Source organism: Dendrobates tinctorius, unplaced genomic scaffold (genome assembly GCF_039654945.1).
Source record: "Dendrobates tinctorius isolate UK_male_01 unplaced genomic scaffold, ASM3965494v1 ptg000313l, whole genome shotgun sequence".
Taxonomy (NCBI): Eukaryota; Metazoa; Chordata; class Amphibia; order Anura; family Dendrobatidae; genus Dendrobates; species Dendrobates tinctorius.
The window spans coordinates 204,063-231,277 of NW_027361980.1; the positions used below are offsets into that span (position 1 = coordinate 204,063).

A 27,215-nucleotide genomic window follows, 5' to 3' on the forward strand; every position below is an offset into this window, starting at 1 on the left:
CCTGGGCCTCATCCTGAGTTGTGGCCCCCCATCCTGAGCCTCATCCTGAGTGGTGGCCCCCATCTTGGGCCTCATCCTGAGTTCTGGCCCCCATCTTGAGTGGTGGCCCCCATCCTGGGCCTCATCCTGAGTGGTGGCCCCCATCCTGGGCCTCATCCTGAGTGGTGGCCCCCCATCCTGGGCCTCATCCTGAGTGGTGGCCCCCATCCTGGGCCTCATCCTGAGTGGTGGCCCCCATCCTGGGCCTCATCCTGAGTGGTGGCCCCCATCCTGGGCCTCATCCTGAGTGGTGGCCCCCATCCTGGGCCTCATCCTGAGTGGTGGCCCCCCATCCTGAGCCTCATCCTGAGTTCTGGCCCCCATCTTGGGCCTCATCCTGAGTTCTGGCCCCCATCTTGAGTGGTGGCCCCCATCCTGGGCCTCATCCTGAGTGGTGGCCCCCATCCTGGGCCTCATCCTGAGTGGTGGCCCCCATCCTGGGCCTCATCCTGAGTGGTGGCCCCCATCCTGGGCCTCATCCTGAGTGGTGGCCCCCATCCTGGGCCTCATCCTGAGTGGTGGCCCCCCATCCTGGGCCTCATCCTGAGTTGTGGCCCCCCATCCTGAGCCTCATCCTGAGTGGTGGCCCCCATCTTGGGCCTCATCCTGAGTTCTGGCCCCCATCTTGAGTGGTGGCCCCCATCCTGGGCCTCATCCTGAGTGGTGGCCCCCATCCTGGGCCTCATCCTGAGTGGTGGCCCCCATCCTGGGCCTCATCCTGAGTGGTGGCCCCCATCCTGGGCCTCATCCTGAGTGGTGGCCCCCATCCTGGGCCTCATCCTGAGTGGTGGCCCCCATCCTGGGCCTCATCCTGAGTTGTGGCCCCCCATCCTGAGCCTCATCCTGAGTGGTGGCCCCCATCTTGGGCCTCATCCTGAGTTCTGGCCCCCATCTTGAGTGGTGGCCCCCATCCTGGGCCTCATCCTGAGTGGTGGCCCCCATCCTGGGCCTCATCCTGAGTGGTGGCCCCCATCCTGGGCCTCATCCTGAGTGGTGGCCCCCATCCTGGGCCTCATCCTGAGTGGTGGCCCCCATCCTGGGCCTCATCCTGAGTGGTGGCCCCCATCCTGGGCCTCATCCTGAGTGGTGGCCCCCATCCTGGGCCTCATCCTGAGTGGTGGCCCCCATCCTGGGCCTCATCCTGAGTGGTGGCCCCCATCCTGGGCCTCATCCTGAGTGGTGGCCCCCATCCTGGGCCTCATCCTGAGTGGTGGCCCCCCATCCTGAGCCTCATCCTGAGTGGTGGCCCCCATCTTGGGCCTCATCCTGAGTTCTGGCCCCCATCTTGAGTGGTGGCCCCCATCCTGGGCCTCATCCTGAGTGGTGGCCCCCATCCTGGGCCTCATCCTGAGTGGTGGCCCCCATCCTGGGCCTCATCCTGAGTGGTGGCCCCCATCCTGGGCCTCATCCTGAGTGGTGGCCCCCATCCTGGGCCTCATCCTGAGTGGTGGCCCCCATCCTGGGCCTCATCCTGAGTGGTGGCCCCCATCCTGGGCCTCATCCTGAGTGGTGGCCCCCATCCTGGGCCTCATCCTGAGTGGTGGCCCCCATCCTGGGCCTCATCCTGAGTGGTGGCCCCCATCCTGGGCCTCATCCTGAGTGGTGGCCCCATCCTGGGCCTCATCCTGAGTGGTGGCCCCATCCTGGGCCTCATCCTGAGTGGTGGCCCCCATCCTGGGCCTCATCCTGAGTGGTGGCCCCCCATCCTGAGCGGTGGCCCCCATCCTGGGCCTTATCCTGAGTGGTGGCCCCCATCCTGGGCCTTATCCTGAGTGGTGGCCCCCATCCTGGGCCTCATCCTGAGTTCTGGCCCCCATCCTGAGTTGTGGCCCCCATTCTGGGCCTCGTCATCATATATGGCCACATTCTGATCTATGGCCAGAGCTCTGTGGATGGCTGAACTCCCTGCTGGGGCAGAATAGTTTGTGTGTGTGTGTGTGTGTGTGTGTGTGTGTGTGTGTACAGTGGCATGAGAAAGTAGTCACCCCCCTTAGATTTTTACCAATTTTGTTACATTACAACCTGTGTTAATATTTTTGTAATCAGATTTGTGTGTGATACATCAGCACTAAATAGTTGGTGAAGTGAGAAAAATCTAGGCAAAAATTAAATTTACTAAAAACTGGCATGTGCATATGTATTTACTCCCTTTGCAATGAAGCCTCTAAAAAATTTTTGTGCAAGCAATTCCTTGCATAAGTCCCATGCTTAGTGACAGGACATCCCCCGTGTGCAATCTAAGTGTGACATGTCTGTCAGTATATACACGTTAACTTTTCTGAAAGGCCACAGAGGCTGCAAAACTATTAAGAAGAGGCACCACTAGCCAAACAACACCACGAAGACCAAGGAGATCTCCAAACATCACCATGAAGACCAAGGAGATCTCCAAACATCACCATGAAGACCAAGGAGATCTCCAAACATCACCATGAAGACCAAGGAGATCTACAAACACCACCATGAAGACCAAGGAGATCTCCAAACAACACCATGAAGCCCAAGGAGATCTCCAAACAACACCGTGAAGCCCAAGGAGATCTCCAAACAACACCGTGAAGACCAAGGAGATCTCCAAACAACACCGTGAAGCCCAAGGAGATCTCCAAACAACACCGTGAAGCCCAAGGAGATCTCCAAACAACACCGTGAAGCCCAAGGAGAGCTCCAAACAACACCGTGAAGCCCAAGGAGAGCTCCAAACAACACCGTGAAGCCCAAGGAGAGCTCCAAACAACACCGTGAAGCCCAAGGAGAGCTCCAAACAACACCGTGAAGCCCAAGGAGATCTCCAAACAACACCGTGAAGCCCAAGGAGATCTCCAAACAACACCGTGAAGCCCAAGGAGATCTCCAAACAACACCGTGAAGACCAAGGAGAGCTCCAAACAAGTTAGCAAAGTTGTAGGGTGGGGTTATTAAAAAAAATTGCCAATCTCTGATGATCTCCCCCCCCAAAACACCATCAAATCCATTATCATCAAATGGAAAGAACATGGAACCACAACAAACAAATCTACAAAGATGGAGGCTGCCCATCAAAACCCGGGCAAGAATGGCAAAAACTAGAGGCAGCACAGAGACTAGAAGGTAACCCCGAAGGAGCTGCAGGGTTCCCAAGCAGAAACTGGATTATCTGTCCATACTGCCACAATATGCCGTACACTCCATAGAGTTGGCTTTATGGAAGAGTGGGCAGAAAAAATCCCTTTACACACAAATTGTAAGGCTCATTTTGAGTTTGTCAAAAGTCATGTGGGAGACTCCCCCAAATGTATTTAGGAAGGTGCTGTGGTCAGATGAGACCAAAATTGAACGTTTTCGCTACCAAGGTAAACACTATGTGTGATGTCAAACCAACACATCTCATCACCCCAAGAACACAATCCCAAAAGTGAAACATGGTGGTAGCAGCATGGGAATGTTTTTCAGCAGCAGGGACTGGAAAAATAGTCTGGGTCCAGTGGAAAATGGATTGTCCAAAATACAGGGATATTCTTCAGCAAAACCTGTCTGACAGTGATTTGAGGCTGGGATGGAGGTTCATCTTCGAACAAGACAATGACCCAAAGCATACTGCTAGAGCAACACTCGAATGGTGTAAGGGGAAATGTGTAAATGTTCTGAAGTGGCCGAGTCACAGCCCAGACCTTAACCCCTTAACATCCAATGACGGACCCAGTCCGTCATTGGACGTCTCCCCTGCTTTGAGGGCTCCGGCGGTGAGCCTGCATCTAAGCTGGGACATGTCAGCTGTTATGAACAGCTGACATGTGCCCGCAATAGGCGCAGGTGGAATCGCGATCCACCTGCGCCTATTAACTAGTTAAACGCCACTGTCAAACTCTTGACAGCGGCATTTAGCCAGTTCTTCCGGCCGTGCGACCGGAAATGCGCGCATCGCTGATCCCCGTCACGTGATCGGGGGTCAGCGATGCGTTGACATAACAACCAGAGGTCTGATTGCTATGAGCGCCACCCATTGGTCGGCCCTCATAGCAATACAGTAAATCTGCTACATATAGGCGATCTGAGCATCGCCTGTATGTAGCAGAGCCGATCGAGCTGTGGCAGCCTCTAGCCTCCCATGAAGAATATTGAAGCATGCCAAAAGGAAAGAAAAAAATGTTTTTAAAAATATGAAAAAAGGTAAAAAAAAGTATAAAAGTTCAAATCACCCCCCCTTTCGCCCCATTCAAAATAAAACAATAAAAAAATTAAACCTACATACATTTGGTATCACCGCGTTCAGAATCGCCCGATTTATCAATAAAAAAAAGGATTAACCCGATCGCTAAATGGCGCAGCGAGAAAAAAAAATCAAAATGCTGGAATTAGGTTTTTTTTGGTTGCTGCGACATTGTATTAACCCCTTTACCCCCAACGGTGGTTTGCACGTTCATGATCGGGCCAATTTTTACAATTCTGACCACTGTCCCTTTATGAGGTGATAACTCTGGAGCTTCCATGGATCCCGGTGATTCTGACATTGTTTTCTCGTGACATATTGTCCTTCATGTTAGTGGTAAAATTTCATTCATATAATTTGTGTTTTTATTTGTGAAAAAAACGGAAATTTGGCGAAAATTTGGAAAATTTCGCATTTTTCCAACGTTGAATTTTTATGCCCTTAAATCACAGAGATACGGCACACAAAAAACTTAATAAGTACATTTCCCACATGTCTACTTTACATCAGCACAATTTTGGAACCAAAATTTTTTTTTGTTAGGAAGTTATAAGGGTTAAGCGATTTCTCATTTTTACACCATTTTATTTTTAGGGACCACATCACATTTGAAACCACTTTGAAGGGTCTATATGATAGAAAATACCCAAACGTGACACCATTCTAGAAACTGCACCCCTCAAGGTGCTTAAAACCACATTCAAGAAGTTTATTAACCCTTCAGGTGCTTCACAGGAATTTTTTGAATGTTTAAATAAAATTACCATTTCACTTTTTTTCATAAAAAAAATACTTCAGGTCCAATTATTTTTATTTTACCAAGGGTAACAGGAGAAATTGGACTGCAAAAGTTATTGTGCAATTTCTCCTGAGTACGCTGATACCTGATATGTGGGAGGGAACCACTGTTTCGGAGCATGGCAAAGCTCGGAAGGGAAGGAGCGCCGTTTGACTTTTTCAATGCAAAATTGGCTGGAATTGAGATCGGACACCATGTCACGTTTGGAGAGCCCCTGATGTGCCTAAACAGTGGAAACCCCCCACAAGTAACCCCATTTTGGAAACTAGACCCCCCAAGGAACTTATCTAGGTATGTGGTGAGAATTTTGAACCCACAAGGGCTTCACGGAAGTTTATAATGTACAGCCGAACAATTAAAAAAAATCATATTTTTTTCTACAAAAATGATCTTTTCACCCCCAATTTTTCTTTTCTCAAGGGCAACAGGACCCCAAAAGTTATTGTGTAATTTGTCCTGAGTACGCTGATACCCCATATGTGGGGGTAAATCACTATTTGGGCACATGGCAGAGCTCGGAAGGGAAGCAGCGCCATTTGACTTTTTTGGCTGGAATTGGGATTGGACGCCATGCCGCGTTTGTAAAGCCCCTGATGTACCAAAACAGTGGAAACCCCCCACAAATGACCCCATTTTGGAAACTAGACCCCCAAAGGAACTTATCTAGATGTGTGGTGAGCACTTTGAACCCCAAGGGCTTCACAGAAGTTTATAATGCCTGGGCGTGAAAATAAAAAAATCATTTTTTCACAAGCATAATCTTTTCACCCCAATTTTTTTATTTTCCCAAGGGTACCAGGAGAAATTGGACCCCAAAAGTTGTTGTCCAATTTGGCCTGAGTACGCTGATACCCCATATGTGGGAGAAAACTACTGTATCGGCACACGTCAGGGCTCGGAAGGGAAGCAGTGACGTTTTGGAATGCAGACTTTGATGGAATGGTTTGCGGGTATCATGTTGCTTTTGGAGAGCCCCTGATGTGCCTAAACTGTTGAAACTCCCCACAAGTGACCCCATTTTGGAAACTAGACCCCCTAAGGAACTTATCTAGATGTGAGGTGAGCACTTTGAACCCTCAAGTGCTTCACAGAAGTTTATAACGCCCGGGCGTGAAAATAAAAAAAATCATATTTTTTTTCCACAAAAATGATATTTTTGTTCCCAATTTTTTATTTTCCTAAGGGTAACAGGAGAAATTGGACCCCAAAAGTTGTTTTGCAATTTGTCCTGAGTAGGCTGATACCCCATATGTGGGGGTAAAACACTGTTTGGGCGCATGGCAGAGCTTGGAAGGGAAGGAGCACCATTTGACTTTTTCAATACAGAATTGGCTGGAATTGAGATCAGACGCCATGTTGCATTTGGAGAGCCCCTGATGTGCCCAAACAGTGGAAACCCCCCAATTATAACTCCAACCCGAACCCCAACACACCCCTAACCCTAATCTCAGCCCTAACCCTAGCCCTAACCCTAATCTCAGCCCTAGTCCTAACCCTAACCATAATAAGGGCAGCACGGTGGCTCAGTGGTTAGCGCTGCAGCCTTGCAGCGCTGGGGTCCTGGGTTCGAATCCCACCAAGGACAACATCTGCAAGGAGTTTGTATGTTCTCCCCGTGTTTGCATGGGTTTCCTCCGGGCACTCCGGTTTCCTCCCACACTCCAAAGACATACTGATAGGGAATTTAGATTGTGAGCCCCATCGGGGACAGTGATGAAAAATGTGTGCAAACTGTAAAGCGCTGCGGAATATGTTAGCGCTATATAAAAATAAAGATTATTATTAAATAAAGATTATTATTATTATTATTATTATAATCTCAGCCCTAACCCTAGCCCTAACCCTAGCGGGAAAATGGAAATAAATACATTTTCTTTTAGTTTTATTATTTTCCCTAACTAAGGGGGTGATAACGGGGGGTTTGATTTACTATTTATGGCGGTTTTTATGTTTGGCGGCTGTCACACACTAAAAGACGCTTTTTATTGTAAAAATAGTTTTTGCATCACCACATATTGAGAGCTATAATTTTTCCGTATTTTGACCCACCGATTCATGTGAGGTCTTATTTTTTGCGGGACTAGTTGATGTTTTCATTGGTACCATTTTCAGGCACGTGACATTTTTTGATCGCTTTTTATTCCGATTTTTGGGACGCAGAATGAACAAAAGCCAGTGTTTCATGAATTTCTTTTGGGGGGGCGTTTACACGGTTCCGCGTGCGGTAAAATTGATAAAGCGCTTTTATTCTTCGGGTCAGTACGGTTACAGCGACACCTCATTTATGGCATTTTTTATGTTGTTGGTTTTATACAATGAAAACTATTTTATATCAAAAATTATTTTTGCATCGCTTTATTCTGCGAGCTATAACTTTTTTATTTTTTCGCTGATGATGCTGTGTGGCAGCTCGTTTTTTGCGGGACAAGATGACGTTTTCAGTGGTGCAATGGATATTTATATGCGTCTTTTTGATCGCGCGTTATTGCACTTTTTGTTCGGCATTATTTTTTGCTTTGTTTTTTTATTTTTTAAGGGGTTCACTAAGGGGGTTAACTAATGGGACAGTTTTATAGGGTGGGTCGTTACGGACGCGGCGATACCAAATATGTGTACTTTTACTGTTTTTTTTTATTTTCAAAAAATGAATTTATTAGGCAATATCTTTTTTTTATTTAATTAGCGATTTTTTTTTTTTATAAATTATTTTTACACTTTTTTTTACTTTATTACAAGGTCCTAGGGGGGTCATAACTGTCATGTGACAGATCGCTCATCTGCCACATCACAGATCACTGTGACAGATCAGCAATCTGTCACAGGCAGTGTGCAGGTTTCCTCCTTGCCTGCGCTTTGCAGGCACTGAGGAAGTCAGCTCCCTGCAGGCCCCCGAAGGTCCCCGCCGCCATCTTGGATTCGGGGGCCTGCAGGGATGCACTACTGCAAGGCTCTCAGGGAAGCACGGACGGAGCCCCCTCCCTGCCGATGCTTCCCTTTAACCCCCCGGTACACCGCGATCGTGTTTGATAGAGGTGTGGAAGGGGTTAACGTGTCGGGGCGGTCCGTGACCGCCCCTGACCCATAGTGCCGGGTGTCAGCTGTGATAATCAGCTGACACCCGGCCGCGATCAGCGGTGCTCACCACGTGGGCGCCGCTGATCGCTATGACGTACTATACCGTCCCTGGGAATTAAGTCCCAGGGCACAAGGATGGGATAGTACGTCACATGACAGAAAGGGGTTAAAATGCAATAACGGGTGATCAAAAGATCGTATCTGCACAAATGTGATATCATTAAAAACGTCAGCTCGGCACGCAAAATGTAAGCCCTCACCCAACCCAAGATCACGAAAAGTGGAGACGCTACGGGTCTCGGAAGATGGTGCAGGTTTTTTTTAGCAAACTTTGTAATTTTTTTTTTCACCACTTAGATAAAAGCGAAGCTAGCCATGTCTGGTGTCTCTGAACTCGTAATGACCGGGAGAATCATAATGGCCGGGCAGATTTAGCTTTTAGTGAGCCAGCAAAAAAGCCAAACACAAAACAAGTGTGAGTTGCACTTTTTTTGCAGTTTCACCACACATGGTAAACGACATGGTAAAACCAATGGTGGTGTTCAAAAGTACAACTCGTCACAAAAAAATAAGCCCGTACATGGCTCTGGGAAGAAGGGGAGGGAAAAATGAAAATGCAAAACCAAAAATACCCCTGGTCGTTAAGGGGTTAATCCAATGGACACTCTGTGGCAAGAGTTGAAGATCGCTGTTCACCAGAGGAAACCATCTAACCTGAAGGAGCTGGAGCAGTTTTGCCTTGAGGAATGGGCACAAATCCCAGTGGCCTGATGTGGAAAGCTCAAAGCTGCAACGTCTTTACAAAGTACTGACTTTAAGGGGGTGAATAGTTATGCATGCTGAAGTTTCCAGTAATTTTGTCCTATTTGTTTGCTTCATAATAAAAAGAAACCAAATGTTTATAGTTGTAGGCATGTTGTTTACATGAACTGATGCAACCCCTACAGAAACCCACTGAAATTCCAGGTTGTGACGTAGCAAAACGTGAAAAATGTCAAGGGGGTGAACACTTTCGCAAGCCACTGTTTGTTTGTCCAGCACTGTGCAAACATTTTAGGCAATTGTGGAAAACATTCTGTAACGTAAGATGCTTCTTACATGGAAGGGTCTTTTGTATCTTTTTATCAATTAACATAAACTATAAGTGCGTACACAAGAGGAATCCTAATCCCATCACAATGTGCTATGACCATCCTTCATAATCTGTGTACAAGCGACCAGAAGGAAGGATGAAGGATCTCGGCAGGAGGTTGTGCCAAACATCTTGGAGAACTTCCTCCAGATCTTCTGTGTATGAGGCTCGTGCGGATCCTTCTGTGTCTTCATGTGATCCCAGACGGATTGGATGAAGTGAGATCAGGGCTCTGAGGTCTAATCGTCACTCCCAGGACTCCTCGCTCTTGCTGCCATTGACTGGCTTTTGGGTTTCAATGTCCTGCTGCAAAATAAATTTGGAGTCAATCAGATGCCTCCTTATGGTGTCACATGATGGATAGGCATCGGCCTCACCGTACTTCACTGTTGCCGGCAGACGCACATTATATCTCTCCAGCCCATCTGGAACAAAAGAAACTACCTTCTGTTGCAAATGTAGAAGGTTTGGTTTTTGGCCACAGTTCAAGGAAGATTACAGTGGCTTGTGAAAGTATTCATCTCCTGGCATTTTCCGGGTTATTAATTTATTTAATTATTTATTTCAGTTCGAGTAAAGGACATTTCTGCAGCTGTGAACATTTTGGTTTTCTGAAATCTAATAATTAAACTTCAGTGTGCATAACCGTTCACCCCCTTTAAGTGAGTACTTTGTAGAGCCTCCATTTCCAGCAATTACAGCTGCAAGTCGCTTTTGATAAGTCTCTATGAGCTTTCCACATCTGGCCACTGGGCTCCTTCAAGTTAGATGATTTCCTCTGGTGAACAGCAATCTTCATGTCTGACCACAGATTCTCCATGGTATTAAGGTCTGGGCTGTGACTCGGCCACTCCAGAACATTTACTCATTTCCCCTTACACCACTGGAGTGTTGCTTTAGCAGTGTGCTCTGGGTCATTGTCTGGTTCGAAGGTGATCCTCCATCCCAGTCTCCAATCACTGACAGACTGAAACAGGTTTTGCTGAAGAGTATCCCTGTATTTCACACCATCCATCTTCCCCTTGACTCAGACCATTTTCCTGTCCCTGCTGCCAAAAAACATTCCCACAGCATGATGCTGCTAACACCATGTTTCACTGTGGAGATGGTGTTCTTGGGGTGATGAGATGTGTTGGTTTGACATCAGAGATAGTATTTACCTTGGTGGCGAAAACGTTCAGTTTTGGTCTCGTCTGACCACAGCACCTTCCTCCATACATTTTGGGTAGTCTCCTACGTGTTTTGACAGACTCATAATGAGCTTTACGCACAAAAATTGTAAGTAAAGGCTTCTTTCTGGCTACTCTTCCACAAAGGCCACCTCCTATGGAGTATATGGCTTATTGTGGCCGTATGGTCAGACACTCCACTCTCTGCTTGGAAACTCTACAGCTTGTTATTAATGCCCTCCTTGCCTGGACTGAAAGATTTGGGGGACGACCCTCTCTTGGCAGATTTGTTGTGGTACCATGTTCTTTCCATTTGATGGAAAAGTGTTTCAAGTGTGGTACCACAAGGCTCTGTCCTGGCCCCAGTGTTGTTCCAACATTTTTATAAATGAACTAGAGAAGGGAACTGAAGGTAAACTAATCAAATTTGCAAACGATGAAAAGCTAGAAGGATCTAGATGAACTTGAACAATCGTCAGCGACTAATAGAATGATAATTTAACAGGGAGAAATGCAAGATTTTACATCTGGGGAAGAAAAACGAAAATTACATCTATAGAATGGGAGGAATAGAACAAAGAAACAGTACGTGTGCAAGAGACTTGGGTTACAAGGGTGCACATGAGTCAACAGTGTGATGCAGCAACAAAAAAGGCAAAAACCGTTCTAGGATGTATTAACAGAAGCATACAGTCTAGATCACGTGGCGTAATTATCCCCCTCTACTTCTCCTTGGTCAGGCTTCATCTGGAATACTGGGTCCAGTTCTGGGTACCACATTCTTGAAAAGACATTGAAAAACTGGAGCAAGTTCAGAGAAGAGCGACCAGGATGGTGAGTGGACTGTAATGTATGTCCTACGAGGAACGGTTGAAGGATCTGGGAATGGTTTAGCTTGCAAAAAATGAAGACTAAAAGGAGACTTAATAGCTGTCTACAAATATATGAAGGGCTGTCACATTGTAGAAGGATCATCTTTATTCTCATTTTGCACATGGAAACATGAGAAGCAATGGGATGAAACTGAATGGGAGGAGACACAGATTAGATATTAGGAAGAGCGTTTTGACATTGAGGGTGATCAATGAGTGGAGCAGGCTGCCACGAGAGTTGGTGAGTTCTCCTTCAGTGGAAGTCTTCACACAGAGGCTGGACAGGCAGGGTCTCCGGCGTGTCACTTCACTTACCCGTGTTGCGGACAGTACTTCCCTTCCCTATGCTCTTCATGCTTCCAACCGGTCCTCTAGCCATGTCCTTAGGGCACACGCGCGTGCACTCCCACCCTCTTAAAGGGTCAGCGCGTGCACTTGCTATTTCCTCCCCAAACCAATGGCTGTGGGACATTATGTATATATTACTTCCTCCCCACTGGGGAGGTGCCTGAGCAACCTTCCTGTCTACAGTCTATGTTGTGTAAGGTCGCATACCCTTCCCTGCTGCACTCTGGTGCAAATCCTGCCTGCTGCACTCTGATACAAGCTCTGCCTGCTGCTCCATCCACTTTGTCCTTCTGGTCCAGCTGAGAGTGCAACTGTTGGTCTGTCCTGGAGTGGCACCTGGCGTTCATCGTGAGCCAAGCCTAACCTCACCATCAGAGGCTCTACTGAACAGTCCAGTGTTCGCTTGGTTACACCCCTCCAGGCTCTCCACGGTCCATGGCAGAGTGGTTCCACAAACCACGTCCGTGACACAGACTTCTGTCTGAGATGGTTTAGTGACTCCTGCATTGAGCAGTTGGTTGGACACCCAGTAACATAGTTAGCAAGGCCAAAAAAAGCCCCGTGTCCATCCAGTTCAGCCTATATTCCCTCAGAACAAATCCCCAGGTCTACGTCCTTCTAAAGAACCTAATCACTGTAAGATACAATATTGTTACGCTCCAGGAAGACATCCAGGCCTCTCTTGATCCCCTCGACTGAGTTCACCATCACCACCTCCTCAGGCAGGGAATTCCAGATTCTCACTGCCCTAACAGTAAAGAATCCTCTTCTATGTTGGTGGAGAAACCCTCTCTCCTCCAGACGCAGAGAATGCCCCCTTGTGACCGTCACCTTCCTTGGTATAAACAGATCCTCGGAGAGATATTTGTATTGTCCCCTTATATACTTATACATGGTTATTAGATCTCCCCTCAGTCGTCTTTTTTCTAGACTAAATAATCCTAGTTTTCCTAATCTCTCTGGGTATTGTAGTTCCCCCATCCCCTTTATTAATTTTGTTGCCCTCCTTTGTACCCGCTCTAGTTCCATTATAGTAGCATAGTTATTAAGGTTGAAGGAAGACTTTAAGTCCATCTAGTTCAACCCATATCCTATCCTAACTTGCCCTAACATGTTGATCCAGAGGAAGGCAAAAAAAACCCCATGTGGCAAACAGTAAGCTTCACATTGGGGAAAAAAAATCCTTCCGGACTCCACATACGGCAATCAGACTAGCTCCCTGGATCAACCCAATATTAAGGAGACTAGTGTATATACCCTGTAATATTATACTTTCCAAGAAAGGCATCCAGTCCCTTCTTACATGTTAGTAGGGAATCACTCATTACAACATCATACGGCAGAGAGTTCCATAGTCTCACTGCTCTTACAGTAAAGAATCCGCGGCTGTGAGTATGCTTAAACCTTCTTTCCTCCAGATGTAGAGGATGCCCCCTTGTCCCCGTCACAGGTCTAAGAGTAAAAAGATCATTAGAAAGGTCTTTGTACTGTCCCCGCATATATGTACACATTGTAATAAGATCACTCCTAAGCCTTCGATTCTCCAAACTAAATAACCCCAAGTGTAATAACCTGTCTTGGTATTGCAGACCCCCTAGTTCCCTAATAACCTTGGTCGCTCTTCTCTGCACCCGCTCCAGTTCAGCTATGTCTTTCTTATACACCGGAGACCAGAACTGTACACCGTATTCTAAGTGTGGTCGCACTAGTGACTTATATAGAGGTAAAATTATGTTCTCCTCATGAGCATCTCTGCCTCTTTTAATGCATCCCATTATTTTATTTGCCTTTGCAGCAGCTGCCTGACACTGGCCACTAAATGTGAGTTTGTCGTCCACCCATACACCCAGGTCTTTTTCAGTGACTGTTTTGCCCAGTGTTTTACAATTAAGCACATAATTATACATCTTGTTCGTTCTACCCAAGTGCATGACCTTACATTTATCCCCATTACAGCTCATTTGCTATTTATCAGCCCAAGCTTCTAGTTTACATAAATCCTCCTGTAATATAAAACTGTCCTCCTCTGTATTGATTACCCTGCAGAGTTTAGTGTCATCTGCAAATATTGAAATTCTACTCTCTATGCCCCCTACAAGGTCATTAATAAATATGTTAAAAAGAAGCGGGCCCAAAACTGACCCCTGTGGTACCCCACTGCTAACCGTGACCCAGTCCGAGTGTGCTCCATTAATAACCACCCTTTGTTTCCTATCCCTGAGCCAGCTCTTAACCCACCTACACATATTTTCCCCTATCCCCATTGTTCTCATTTTATGTATCAACCTTTTGTGTGGCACCGTATCAAAAGCTTTTGAAAAGTCCATGTACACCACGTCCACTGCATTCCCTTGGTCCAGTCCAGAACTTGCCTCTTCATAAAAGCTTATCAGATTAGTCTGACAGGAACGGTCCCTCGTAAACCCATGTTGATATTGGGTCATGAGGTTATTCTTCTCCAGATACTCCAGTATAGTATCTCTTAGAAAACCCTCCAGGATTTTACCCACAGTTGAGGTTAAGCTCACTGCCTATAATTTCCAAGTTCAGTTTTTGTCCCCTTTTTGAATATTGGCACCACATTTGCTATACGCCAGTCCTGTGGTACAGACCCTGTTATTATGGAATCGATAAAGATTAAAAATAATGGTCTATCTATGACTGTGCTTAATTCCTGCAGTACTCGGGGGTGTATCCCATCCGGGCCCGGGGATTTGTCAATTTTAGTGATTTGTAGACGCCGCCGTACTTCCTGCTGGGTTAAGCAGGTGACATTTACTGGAGAATTTTTATCCCTGATCATGTTATCCGTCATGGGATTTTCCTGTGTAAATCCTGTTGATAAAGTCATTTAGCATATTGGCTTTTTCCTCATCCTCATCCACCATTTCACCCAGACTATTATTAAGGGGCCAACACTATCATTTTTTAGTTTCTTACTATTTATGTAGTATAGAATATTTTGGGATTATTTTTACTTTCTCTGGCAACGAGTCTCTCTGTCTCAATCTTTGCTGTCTTGATTTGCTTTTTACAGAATTTATGTAATTTTTTGGTATTTATTTAATGCCTCATCACTCCCTACTTGCTGTAATTCTCTGCTTTCTTTTTGTCCCTTATTGCGCCCCTTACAGCTCTATTTAGCCATAGTGGTTTCTTCCTATTTCTCGCAGGTTTATTCCCATACGGTATATATTGTGCACAGCTCCTATTTAGGAGGATAATAAACGTCTCCCATTGTCTTTGTGTATTTTTATGTCTCAGGATATCGTCCCAGTTATTGCACCAAGATCATCTCTCATCCGTTGGAAATTTGCCTTCCTGAAGTTTCGTGTCCTTGTAACCACTCTACTACACATCTTATTACAGGACACCTGAACACTTATTATCCTGTGACCACTATCCCCCCAGTGACCCCCAACCCTTATATCTGATCTGCGGTCCGGCCTGTTGGTTAATATTAGGTCTAGCAGTGCCCCCCCTCTTGTTGGGTCCTGAACCAGTGGTGAAAGGTGATTGTCTCTCATAGTTGTCAGACACCAATCACCTTTGCTGGACTGCAGGTTTCGGTTCCCCAATGTATTTCGGGGTAGGTGAAGTCCCCCATAATAATGACTTCTCCTTGAGTCGCAGCTTCATCTATTTGCTTGATGAGGATATTCTCTGTTGCTTCCATTATTTTTGGAGACTTATAACAAACCCCTATCAGTAATTTATTATTTTTCCCCCCTCCCCTTATCTCCACCCACAGGGACTCTACATTCTCATTAGATTCACATATATTATATCCTTCCTGAACACCGGTGCCCAAAACTGTACCCAGCACTCCATGTGAGGGGGGATATGTATCACCAGTCCAGGCTGGAGATATATTTATAAACCTTCCGGCCGTCACTGCCAGAGTTCTTCACTAAAACAGTACGGTATTCTGCCACCAGTACCTCGTTCGACATAAGCCCCGTCCCACAAAAGGCTTATATCGGGTCAGAAACCAACCCGGGTAGTGTACAATTGACCAACCGAGCGTGCGGACATAAGGATTCGTGAATCGAGATAAAAGAGCAGCCCAAGACTAATTTTATATTTAATCGCCGAAAAGGCACACTAGAAATATACTGGTATATAATTACAAGGACAATATACAGGTATACAGTCACAAGTGTAGTACAAGGATAGGGAATAGATAGCTTGCAATTACCGTGTTATGTAGCATGTGACCACAGGGAGGCGTAGATGGATCACAGGTCCAAGTTTTAGTTACTGGCTTTCCTGGCTGCGTCAGGTTTCGTATCCTCCGGCCAGCAGAAAAACTAAAACTCAAAATGAGCAGCTGTCTCTTATCTCCTAGGCTGTCCCCTCCCACACTTTGTGCCCACCCCTGGGCTTGTGCAGCCTCTCTCCTCCCATATCTGAAAATATGATTTTCTGTCCAGAACTGTGGAGGCTCAAAGCTTTCTGCCCGAAGCTCTGAATGAAATGGCAGCGATGTCACTGGATTCTGCTGGATTTTATCTGCGCATAGAGACTAAAAATGCTTACTAATTCCTGTTAGCTATGCTTTATAACTCCATAATGCAGGGTTCTGGAGGTGGCTAAATAATATGGGCACTTGGGGAAAGGAATTCATATTATGTGCTCGTCTCGTCTTAGAGAGATTGCATTCTGTTATTATAGGTCATTTTCTGGATTCAATACATCAGAGTCTGCTGTGACTTGTTGTATGCGCTGTCTCCATGTGCTTCAGTAAGTTTGCCTGTAGCTGCAGGAGCTCATACCTTGGTGCAAATTGGTGGGGACCAAGCTTCAAAGAGCTTTTTATTAAAGAAAAACATTGCATTGCTTTTTATGGCCTGGGGGAATGTCAAGATGGCACATTCCAGGAGGGACATCTCCGTAGTCCCCCACAGGGGGGTGACTAGTTTCACAAGCCACTAAAATTCTGGCTGGACTAAAAAGTAAATTGGATCCGCTTCCTTCTGATTGATCCCAGTTCTGAGTTGATGGCACTTCTGGACGTCTACTGACACATGATGTCTTTCATGTTGGCCGACCACTTCATCTACAGTTCATAACTTTGCCCTTTTCTTGTTGCTTCTAAAGCGCTTGAACATCACATTCCTAAATCTGTCTGCTGTGAAACATTTGCTTTGGAGAAGCCTTGCGGATGCAGTGTAACTACCTTTTGTCTTGTTGCTGCACTCAGTCTGCTCATGGTGAATCTCCTGTGACGTGAAACTGTTATCCACAACCTCACCTGTGTTGCAGAGTTTGACTGCTCCTCACCCAGGTTAAAGCCTCATACACTGCTTTTTCTCTTTCCATTAATGACTTATTTCAACCTATGAATGAAAATGATGATTATTACCTGTTTTGTTATAATTGGTTACTCATACACCTGACTATAATCCTATAAAATCCCAGACTTTGTGTAAGTGTACCAAGAAAAATTGTTGAAAGTCACGGGCGGTCAAGCAATATTGATTTCATTTACATTTCTCTTTTGCTCGATCACTTTACATTTTGTAAATTGATCAAAATAAACTAACAATACATTCAGTACAAAAATATAGTTTTTTTTTAACAGAAAAAATAATAGAACAGCACAATTTAAAAAAAAAAAAAAAAAAGTGGGAGTAAATCCAAAAATACAAATGTAATAGAAGAAAAAATAAAAGGAGGCAGCACTGCAAAATATACAACACAGAAAGTGGACTTTCATCAGCCCATGTGGCAACACCTCTATTCACAGAAACTTTTGAAAGCAATAGAGGAGTGTAAACGGAGAAGATATAAAGTGGAGTAAGATCCTAGCACATTCTCATTAATACTGGAATATAAAAGAACATGGTGCATGAGTGCCTCAATAGCGTGTGATTACAATTAGAAGACGCATCCAGAGACTGTCACAAGCATGGCTGAAAGATTAGGACGGGGGTAAAGGCCAGAGAGGGGTATAGGAGTATGATGATGACATGTGAAGACACCTCGGGCTGTCTGACCAGGGATATGTGCAGAGACCTCTTGTAGAGTCACGGGGTCAGTAGGTTCTCTTGTACGCTGGTCCTGCTGTCTTTAGACAGACTGCATGGACCAGGGCTCATACTACTGAACGCCCGCTCTCTTTCCCCGTGGCCAGGACAATACAGAGACAATACAGGTTGAGGGTAAAACAGTGTGGCAATAATTTATTGAACCACCGACACACAATAGCATACAGAACAGGCCCAGCAAATACCGGCGATTGTGCAAATTACAAAGTCTCACCCTTCTACTGATTTGCCAGGATTAGAGCCACTTCCAGTGTTGAATACCCCCAACAGTGGCTCCCCGCTTTTGGCGGGCCCCCACAGAGAGGAGGTGACGGTAAGCTTAGGAAGCTAATCGAGACCAGTGAGGTATGTGGCCAGGTGACCCGATTGTCCCAACCTGGATTCTTTAAGAAGTCTCTGGGGTTTTAGTGATAGTCAATGAAGCAGACCTGTGTTCTTTCAGCTGGGGCCGTGGTCCCCTAAGCTGACTTTCTGTAGAGTCTCTTGGACCAGAAGAAAAAGTCTTTATACGGTTCACTATTGTCCTTCAATCAGATTTCAGAGGTCAAAGAGGATTGTGAATAAGGCCAAACTGTAGTGTTTGATTATTTAAAGAGAATCTGTCACCCCATTTTAGCCCTATAAGCTGCGACCATCACCATCAAGGGCTTATCAACAGCATTTTGTAATGTTGTAGAAAAGCCCCCGATGTAACCTGAAAGATAAGAAAAAAGAGTTAGATTATACTCACCCTGGCGATCCGTCCGGTCCGATGGGTGTCGCCGTCCCTTCCGGCGCCTCCCATCTTCATATGATGCCGTCCTCCTCCTTGCTTCTCCCTCGGCTCCTGCGCGTTGAGGGCAGAGTAAAGTACTGCAGTGTGCAGGTGCCGGGAAAGGTCAGAGAGTTCCGGCGCCTGCGCACTGCAGTACTCTGCTCTGCCCTCAACGGGGCAGATAAAGTACGCCTGTGCAGGATCCGAGGGAGAAGCAAGGAGGAGGACGGCATCGTATGAAGATGGGAGGCGCCGGACAGGACGGCGACATCCATCGGACCCGACCGAACGCCCGGGTGAGTATAATCTAACTCTCTTTTTCTTATCTTTCAGGTTACATCAGGGGCTTTTCTACAGCATTACAGAATGTTGTAGATGAGCCCCTGATGACGGTGGCTGCATCTCATAGGCCAAAAATGGGGTGACAGATTCCCTTTAATCTATTTGCATAGTTTTGTCTCCTCTGTTTTGAATGCCAGAAAACTGTCTAACATGGACAATGTATGTAATCAACATATCAGCACACATCACTGTTCCGTGGCCAAACATCACTGTTTTGCAAAGATGTCAGAAGATAAACTGTAGGATCGAATATTAGAGGTAAATAGTTGCTCAGCTTATAATTCTGGGCCTACTCCATTTACGTCTGGCATAATGAAGAAGAAATATCTGTGTCATCACACCTCTATAATGCTTCCAGAAGTTTCCTACCTATTAGTGTCCTGTGTCCCTCTGACAACTCTTTCTGGCAATCTGATCCTTCATTACAAGGATGCTGTGCAGTTTCAGACCACCACCGACACTGTTCACATCCTTTGTGTGGGTTGAATGGGATCCATATAGTTTGCAGACAGAAGGTGTTGTTAAGGTGGCTTGTAAGCAGAGCAGCAGCATTTCATGAATCTCTAAGATGCTCAAGCTGACAACGACCTCCCATACTACCCTCCCCCATTCTCCCAGGCTGTGACCACTCCAAAGATTGCACTGTCATCGGATGGCACCAGGCTGTGCCCACTCCAAAGATTGCACTGTCATCGGATGGCACCAGGCTGTGCCCACTCCCAGAATGGCTGTGTTATCAGATGGCCCTGGGCTGTGCCCACTCCCAGGATGGCTGTGTTATCAGATGGCCCTGGGCTGTGCCCACTCCCAGGATGACACTGTCATCAGGTGGCACCAGGCTGTGACCACTCCAAAGATTGCACTGTCATCGGATGGCACCAGGCTGTGCCCACTCCCAGAATGGCTGTGTTATCAGATGGCCCTGGGCTGTGCCCACTCCCAGGATGGCTGTGTTATCAGATGGCCCTGGGCTGTGCCCACTCCCAGGACAACACTGTCATCAGGTGGCACCAGGCTGTGACCACTCCAAAGATTGCACTGTCATCGGATGGCACCAGGCTGTGCCCACTCCGAGATTGGCTGTGTTATCAGATGGCCCTGGGCTGTGCCCACTCCCAGGATGACACTGTCATCAGGTGGCCCCAGGCTGTGACCACTCCAAAGATTGCACTGTCATCAGATGGCACCAGGCTGTGCCCTCTCCCAGGATGGCTGTGTTATCAGATGGCCCTGGGCTGTGCCCACTCCCAGGACAACACTGTCATCAGGTGGCCCCAGGCTGTGACCACTCCAAAGATTGCACTGTCATCGGATGGCACCAGGCTGTGCCCACTCCCAGAATGGCTGTGTTATCAGATGGCCCTGGGCTGTGCCCACTCCCAGGATGGCTGTGTTATCAGATGGCCCTGGGCTGTGCCCACTCCCAGGATGACACTGTCATCAGGTGGCACCAGGCTGTGACCACTCCAAAGATTGCACTGTCATCGGATGGCACCAGGCTGTGCCCACTCCGAGATTGGCTGTGTTATCAGATGGCCCTGGGCTGTGCCCACTCCCAGGATGACACTGTCATCAGGTGGCCCCAGGCTGTAACCACTCCAAAGATTACACTGTCATCGGATGGCACCAGGCTGTGCCCACTCCCAGGATGGCTGTGTTATCAGATGGCCCTGGGCTGTGCCCACTCCCAGGATGACACTGTCATCAGGTGGCCCCAGGCTGTGCCCACTCCCAGGATGACACTGTCATCAGGTGGCCCCAGGCTGTGACCACTCCAAAGATTGCACTGTCATCGGATGGCACCAGGCTGTGCCCACTCCCAGGATGGCTGTGTTGTCATATGGCCCTGGGCTGTGCCCACTCCCAGGATGACACTGTCATCAGGTGGCCCCAGGCTGTGACCACTCCAAAGATTGCACTGTCATCGGATGGCACCAGGCTGTGCCCACTCCCAGGATGGCTGTGTTATCAGATGGCCCTGGGCTGTGCCCACTCCCAGGATGACACTGTCATCAGGTGGCCCCAGGCTGTGCCCACTCCCAGGATGACACAGTCATCAGGTGGCCCCAGGCTGTGACCACTCCAAAGATTGCACTGTCATCGGATGGCACCAGGCTGTGCCCACTCCCAGGATGGCTGTGTTGTCATATGGCCCTGGGCTGTGCCCACTCCCAGGATGACACTGTCATCAGGTGGCCCCAGGCTGTGACCACTCCAAAGATTGCACTGTCATCGGATGGCACCAGGCTGTGCCCACTCCCAGGATGGCTGTGTTATCAGATGGCCCTGGGCTGTGCCCACTCCCAGGATGACACTGTCATCAGGTGGCCCCAGGCTGTGCCCACTCCCAGGATGACACAGTCATCAGGTGGCCCCAGGCTGTGACCACTCCAAAGATTGCACTGTCATCGGATGGCACCAGGCTGTGCCCACTCCCAGGATGGCTGTGTTATCAGATGGCCCTGGGCTGTGACCACTCCCAGGATGACACTGTCATCAGGTGGCCCCAGGCTGTGACCACTCCAAAGATTGCACTGTCATCGGATGGCACCAGGCTGTGCCCACTCCCAGGATGGCTGTGTTGTCATATGGCCCTGGGCTGTGACCACTCCCAGGATGACACTGTCATCAGGTGGCCCCAGGCTGTGACCACTCCAAAGATTGCACTGTCATCGGATGGCACCAGGCTGTGCCCACTCCCAGGATGGCTGTGTCATCAGGTGGCCCCAGGCTGTGCCCACTCCCAGGATGACACTGTCATCAGGTGGCCCCAGGCTGTGCCCACTCCCAGGATGACACTGTCATCAGGTGGCCCCAGGCTGTGACCACTCCAAAGATTGCACTGTCATCGGATGGCACCAGGCTGTGCCCACTCCCAGGATGGCTGTGTTATCAGATGGCCCTGGGCTGTGCCCACTCCCAGGATGACACTGTCATCAGGTGGCCCCAGGCTATGACCACTCCAAAGATTGCACTGTCATCGGATGGCACCAGGCTGTGCCCACTCCCAGGATGGCTGTGTTGTCAGATGGCCCTGGGCTGTGCCCACTCCCAGGATGACACTGTCATCAGGTGGCCCCAGGCTGTGACCACTCCAAAGATTGCACTGTCATCGGATGGCACCAGGCTGTGCCCACTCCCAGGATGGCTGTGTTATCAGATGGCCCTGGGCTGTGCCCACTCCCAGGATGACACTGTCATCAGGTGGCCCCAGGCTGTGACCACTCCAAAGATTGCACTGTCATCGGATGGCACCAGGCTGTGCCCACTCCCAGGATGGCACCATCATAGGATGGCCCCAGGCTTTGCTCACCTCCCACTTCCAGGATGGCGTGGTCATCGGATGGCCCCAGGCTGTGCCCACTCTCAAGATGACATGGTCATCGGATGGCCCCAGGCTGTGCCCACTCTCAGGATGACATGGTCATCGGATGGCCCCAGGCTGAGCCTGCCCCCCACCTCAACAGTGGCTCTGTCATAAGTGCTGTTAGTGCCATTATTGGTCATGCTACCTGTTATTGGATGTTGGATGTCAGAAGTGACACTGGAGATGGTCCTGATCTCGCACCTAAACACTACTACTGGGAAGTGGAATCTCTGTGGTGTTGGAGGAATTAAGTCTTGAGTGATGTGCTTCTGCTTTTTGTTATCAGCTCTTGCTGTCGCCCTTCCAATCATCTTTATGCGCAAACGAGCTGAATGATGCGGAGAAGGTGTATGCTGAATGCCAGCAGGATGAGCCTGTCCCCTTTTATGACTGTCTCACCCCTGAGCAGCTCAGCTGCTGTCAGAAAGTGGGCGAAGGGGTGTACGGAGAAGTGTTCCGGACCCTGCGAGGGGCTCGGCATGTGGCGTTGAAGGTGAGTTTAGAATGAAGATGTGCTGACATGATTGGAGGATGGTATTGGGTACGCGGGATAGGTACGCGCTGACCCTATGGGGGAGGATGGTGTTGGGGATGGGGGAAGGGATCCGCTGACCCTACGACAGAGGATGGTAGGGGGGGATGGGTTTGCTGACCCTATGACGGAGGATTATATTGGGGGAGGGGTGTGCTGACCCTATGACGGAAGATGGTATTAGGGATGGGAGGAGGGGTGTGCTGACCCTATGACGGAGGATTATATTGGGGGAGGGGTGTGCTGACCCTATGACGGAGGATGTTATTAGGGATGGGGAGGGGTGTGCTGACCCTATGTCGGAGGATGGTATTAGGGATGGGGAGGGGTGTGCTGACCCTATGACGGAGGATTATATTGGGGGAGGGGTGTGCTGACCCTATGACGGAGGATGTTATTAGGGATGGGGAGGGGTGTGCTGACCCTATGTCGGAGGATGGTATTAGGGATGGGGAGGGGTGTGCTGACCCTTTGACGGAGGATGTATTAGGAATTGAGGGAGTGGTGTGTTAACCCTATGAGGGAGGATGGTATTGAGGTGGGGGAGGGGTGCACTGACCCTACGAAGGAGGATAGTATTGGGGATGAGGGGTGTGGGGAGCTGACACTACGAGAGAGGATGGTATTGGGAAAGGGGTGCACTGACCCTACGAGTTAGGGTGGTATTGGGGATGGGCAAGAGGGATTTGTTGACCCTATGAGAGAGTATGGTATTGGGGATGGGGGGAGGGGTGCGTTGACCCTACGAGGGAGGATGGTATTGTGATGGGTGAGCGAGTGTCTGATGCTACGAGGTAGGATAGTACTGGGGAAGGTGAGGAGGAGGGGTGCGTTCAACCCTATGAGAGAGGATAGTATAGGAGATGGGTGGAGGGGTGAGTTGGCCCTACAAGGGAGGATGGTATTGGGAAAGGGGTGCGCTTACCCAATGAGGGTGGATGGTATTGGGGATGGGGGAGGGGTAAGTTCACCCCCCCACGGTCCATCTGCTGTGAATGTTGAATATAGAGGGTCTTGTACACAATTCCTGATCATTGGGACCCCCAGAAAACAGCTGTTAACTGGAAAAATCTAGCAATGAGTGTTCATTTCTCCAGAGGGTGCACTGCAGGGATGTTAGTGGGGTGGCCTCTGTACTCCAGAACAAATTCACCTGAGTGAGAAGTGATCTGGTTATCGCCTTGCACTGAGTTTAGGACCCTCAGTCTAATCTCAGAATTCCCTTCCAGGGCAGATAAACGTGGGTGTCTCCTTTTTAGGGCTCATCTATCATTAGGAGGGCGATCGTCCAGTGTTCCAACATGTGTAGTCGCATCCCACAATGTCGTGTACTATAACGCGCTTTACTCACCAACTCTGCACTTAATCTGCTCCCTTAGTGTGCCCATATAAGATTCCCATCCACCAGGCTCCCACACGCTGGCTCGCCATGCGGGGGGGGGGGGGGAATAGTGGTCTGTGAGGATACTAGTTGTTGACCCACACGGGAGGTGGTGATGACAGTCCGTGTTGGCAGTTATCCATCCTGGAGACGACATTGGCAGTCTGTGGTTAGCCATTCAGGAGATTACGATGGCAGTCTGCGGGCGGTGGTTAGCCATCCAGGAGATGATGATGGCAGTCTGTGGGCGGTGGTTAGCCATCCGGAAAGTGACGATGGCAGTCTGCGGCTGGTGCTGGATAGCCATCCGGGAGGTGATGATGGCAGTCTGTGGGTGGTGGTTAGCCATCCGGGAGGTGACGATGGCAGTCTGTGGCTGGTGGTGGTTAGCCATCCGGGAGGTGATGATGCCATTCTGCGGCTGGTGGTGGTTAGCCATCTGGGAGGTGATGATGGCAGTCTGTGGGTGGTGGTTAGCCATCCAGGAGATGATGATGGCAGTCTGCGGCTGGTGGTGGTTAGCCATCCGGGAAGTAACGATGGCAGTCTGCGGCTGGTGGTGGATAGCCATCCGGGAGGTGATGATGGCAGTCTGTGGGTGGTGGTTAGCCATCCGGGAGGTGACAATGGCAGTCTGTGGGTGGTGGTTAGCCATCCGGGAGATGATGATGGCATTCTGCGGCTGGTGGTGGTTAGCCATCCGGGAGGTGATGATGGCAATCTGTGGGCGGTGGTTAGCCATCCGATAGGTGACGATGGCAGTCTGTGGGTGGGGGTTACCCATTCAAGAGATTACGATGGCAGTCTGTGGGCAGTGGTTAGCCATCCAGGAGATGATGATGGCAGTCTGCGGCTGGTGGTGGTTAGCCATCCGGGAGGTGACGATGGCAGTCTGTGGGTGGTGGTTAGCCATCCGGGAGGTGACGATGGCAGTCTGCGGCTGGTGGTGGTTAGCCAACCGGGAGGTGACGATGGCAGTCTGCGGCTGGTGGTGGTTAGCCATCCGGGAGGTGATGATGGCAGTCTGCGGCTGGTGGTGGTTAGCCATCCGGGAGGTGACGATGGCAGTCTGCGGCTGGTGGTGGTTAGCCATCCGGGAGATGATGATGGCAGTCTGCGGCTGGTGGTGGTTAGCCATCCGGGAGATGATGATGGCAGTCTGTGGGTGGTGGTTAGCCATCCAGGAGATGATGATGGCAGTCTGCGGCTGATGGTGATTAGCCATCCGGGAAGTGATGATGGCAGTCTGTGGGTGGTGGTTAGCCATCCAGGAGGTGACGATGGCAGTCTGCGGCTGGTGGTCGTTAGCCATCCAGGAGGTGATGATGGCAGTCTGTGGGTGGTGGTTAGCCATCCAGGAGATGATGATGGCATTCTGCGACTGGTGGTGGTTAGCCATCTGGGAGATGATGATGGCAGTCTGCGGCTGGTGGTTAGCCATCCGGGAGGTGACAGTGGCAGTCTGTGGGTGGTGGTTAGCCATCCGGGAGGTGACAATGGCAGTCTGTGGGTGGTGGTTAGCCATCCGGGAAGTGATGATGGCATTCTGCGGCTGGTGGTGGTTAGCCATCCGGGAAGTAACGATGACAGTCTGCGGCTGGTGGTGGTTAGCCATCTGGGAGGTGACGATGGCACTCTGTGGGTGGTGGTTAGCCATCCAGGAGATGATGATGGCAGTCTGCGGCTGGTGGTGGTTAGCCATCCGGGAAGTGATGATGGCATTCTGCGGCTGGTGGTGGTTAGCCATCCAGGAGGTGACGATGGCAGTCTGCGGCTGGTGGTGGTTAGCCATCTGGGAGGTGACGATGGCAGTCTGTGGGTGGTGGTTAGCCATCCAGGAGATGATGATGGCAGTCTGCGGCTGGTGGTGGTTAGCCATTCGGGAAGTGACGATGGCAGTCTGCAGCTGGTGGTGGATAGCCATCCGGGAGGTGACGATGGCAGTCTGCGGCTGGTGGTGGTTAGCCATCCGGGAGGTGACGATGGCAGTCTGCGACTGGCAGTTACCCATCCAGGAGATGATGATTGCAGTCTGTGGGCGGTGGTTAGCCATCTGATAGGTGACGATGGCAGTCTGTGGGTGGGGGTTAACTATTCAAGAGATTACGATGGCAGTCTGTGGGCAGTGGTTAGCCATCCAGGAGGAGATGATGGCAGTCTGCGGCTGGTGGTGGTTAGCCATCCGGCAGGTGACGATGGCAGTCTGCGGCTGGAGATGGTTAGCCAACCGGGGGGTGACAATGGCAGTATGCGGCTGGTGGTGGTTAGCCATCCGGGAGGTGACGATGGCAGTCTGTGGGTGGTGGTTAGCCATCCGGGAGATGACGATGGCAGTCTGTGGGTGGTGGCTAGCCATCCGGGAGATGATGATGGCAGTCTGCGGCTGGTGGTGGTTAGCCATCCGGGAGGTGATGTTGGCAGTCTGTGGGTGGTGGTTAGCCATCCATGAGCTGATGATGATGGCATTCTGCGGCTGGTGGTGGTTAGCCATCAGGGAGGTGATGATGGCAGTCTGTGGGTGGCGATTAGCCATCCGGGAGGTGACGATGGCAGTCTGCGGCTAGTGATGTTTAGCCATCCAGGAGATGATGATGGCAGTCTGCGGCTGGCGGTTACCCATCCAGGAGATGATGATGGCCGGTGAGTCTGACTTCTATACCAGGAAAGATCTTTGAACAAATTATTAAACAACATGTATGTCAGTACCTGGATAAGAATGAAGTGATTAAACAGAGTCAGCATGGGTTTGTAACTAATAAGTCATGTCAGACTAACTTAATTTCCTTCTATGATGGAATCACTGATTGGGTGGATCAAGGAAATGCTGTAGATATAGTATATCTTGACTTCAGCAAAGCATTTGACAAAGTATCTCATACAATCCTTATTGAAAAAATGACTAAGTATGGAATGGACAAGGCAACTGTTAGGTGGATTCATAACTGGCTTAGTGATCGGACCCAAAGAGTGGTCGTAAATGGCTGCACATCCAGTTGGAAGAATGTCTCAAGTGGGGTACCACAGGGCTCTGTCCTGGGCCCTGTCCTGGGCCCTGTATTGTTCAACATCTTTATCAATGATTTAGATGAAGGAATTGAGGGTAAACTGATTAAATTTGCTGATGACACAAAGCTAGGAGGGATAGCTAATACTAGAGAAGAGAGAG

General features: G+C 49.0%; 1 protein-coding gene across 3 annotated transcripts in view; it reads left to right on the forward strand.

Moving 5' to 3' along the window:
- HASPIN (histone H3 associated protein kinase) overlaps positions 1-27,215 on the forward strand; it is a 160,486-nt gene that overhangs the window by 88,820 nt on the left and 44,451 nt on the right. For 2 of the 3 annotated variants that reach the window (XR_012227046.1, XM_073561073.1), the window contains exon 8: positions 22,423-22,629. The exons of the other annotated variant lie outside the window; for it this stretch is intronic. Coding sequence is in view for 1 of the 2 variants with exons in the window: in XM_073561073.1 (XP_073417174.1) it covers positions 22,423-22,629 (207 nt within the window). In the remaining variant the exon portion in view is untranslated. The remainder of the gene's footprint in view (positions 1-22,422; positions 22,630-27,215) is intronic. 3 annotated transcript variants of the gene reach the window in all.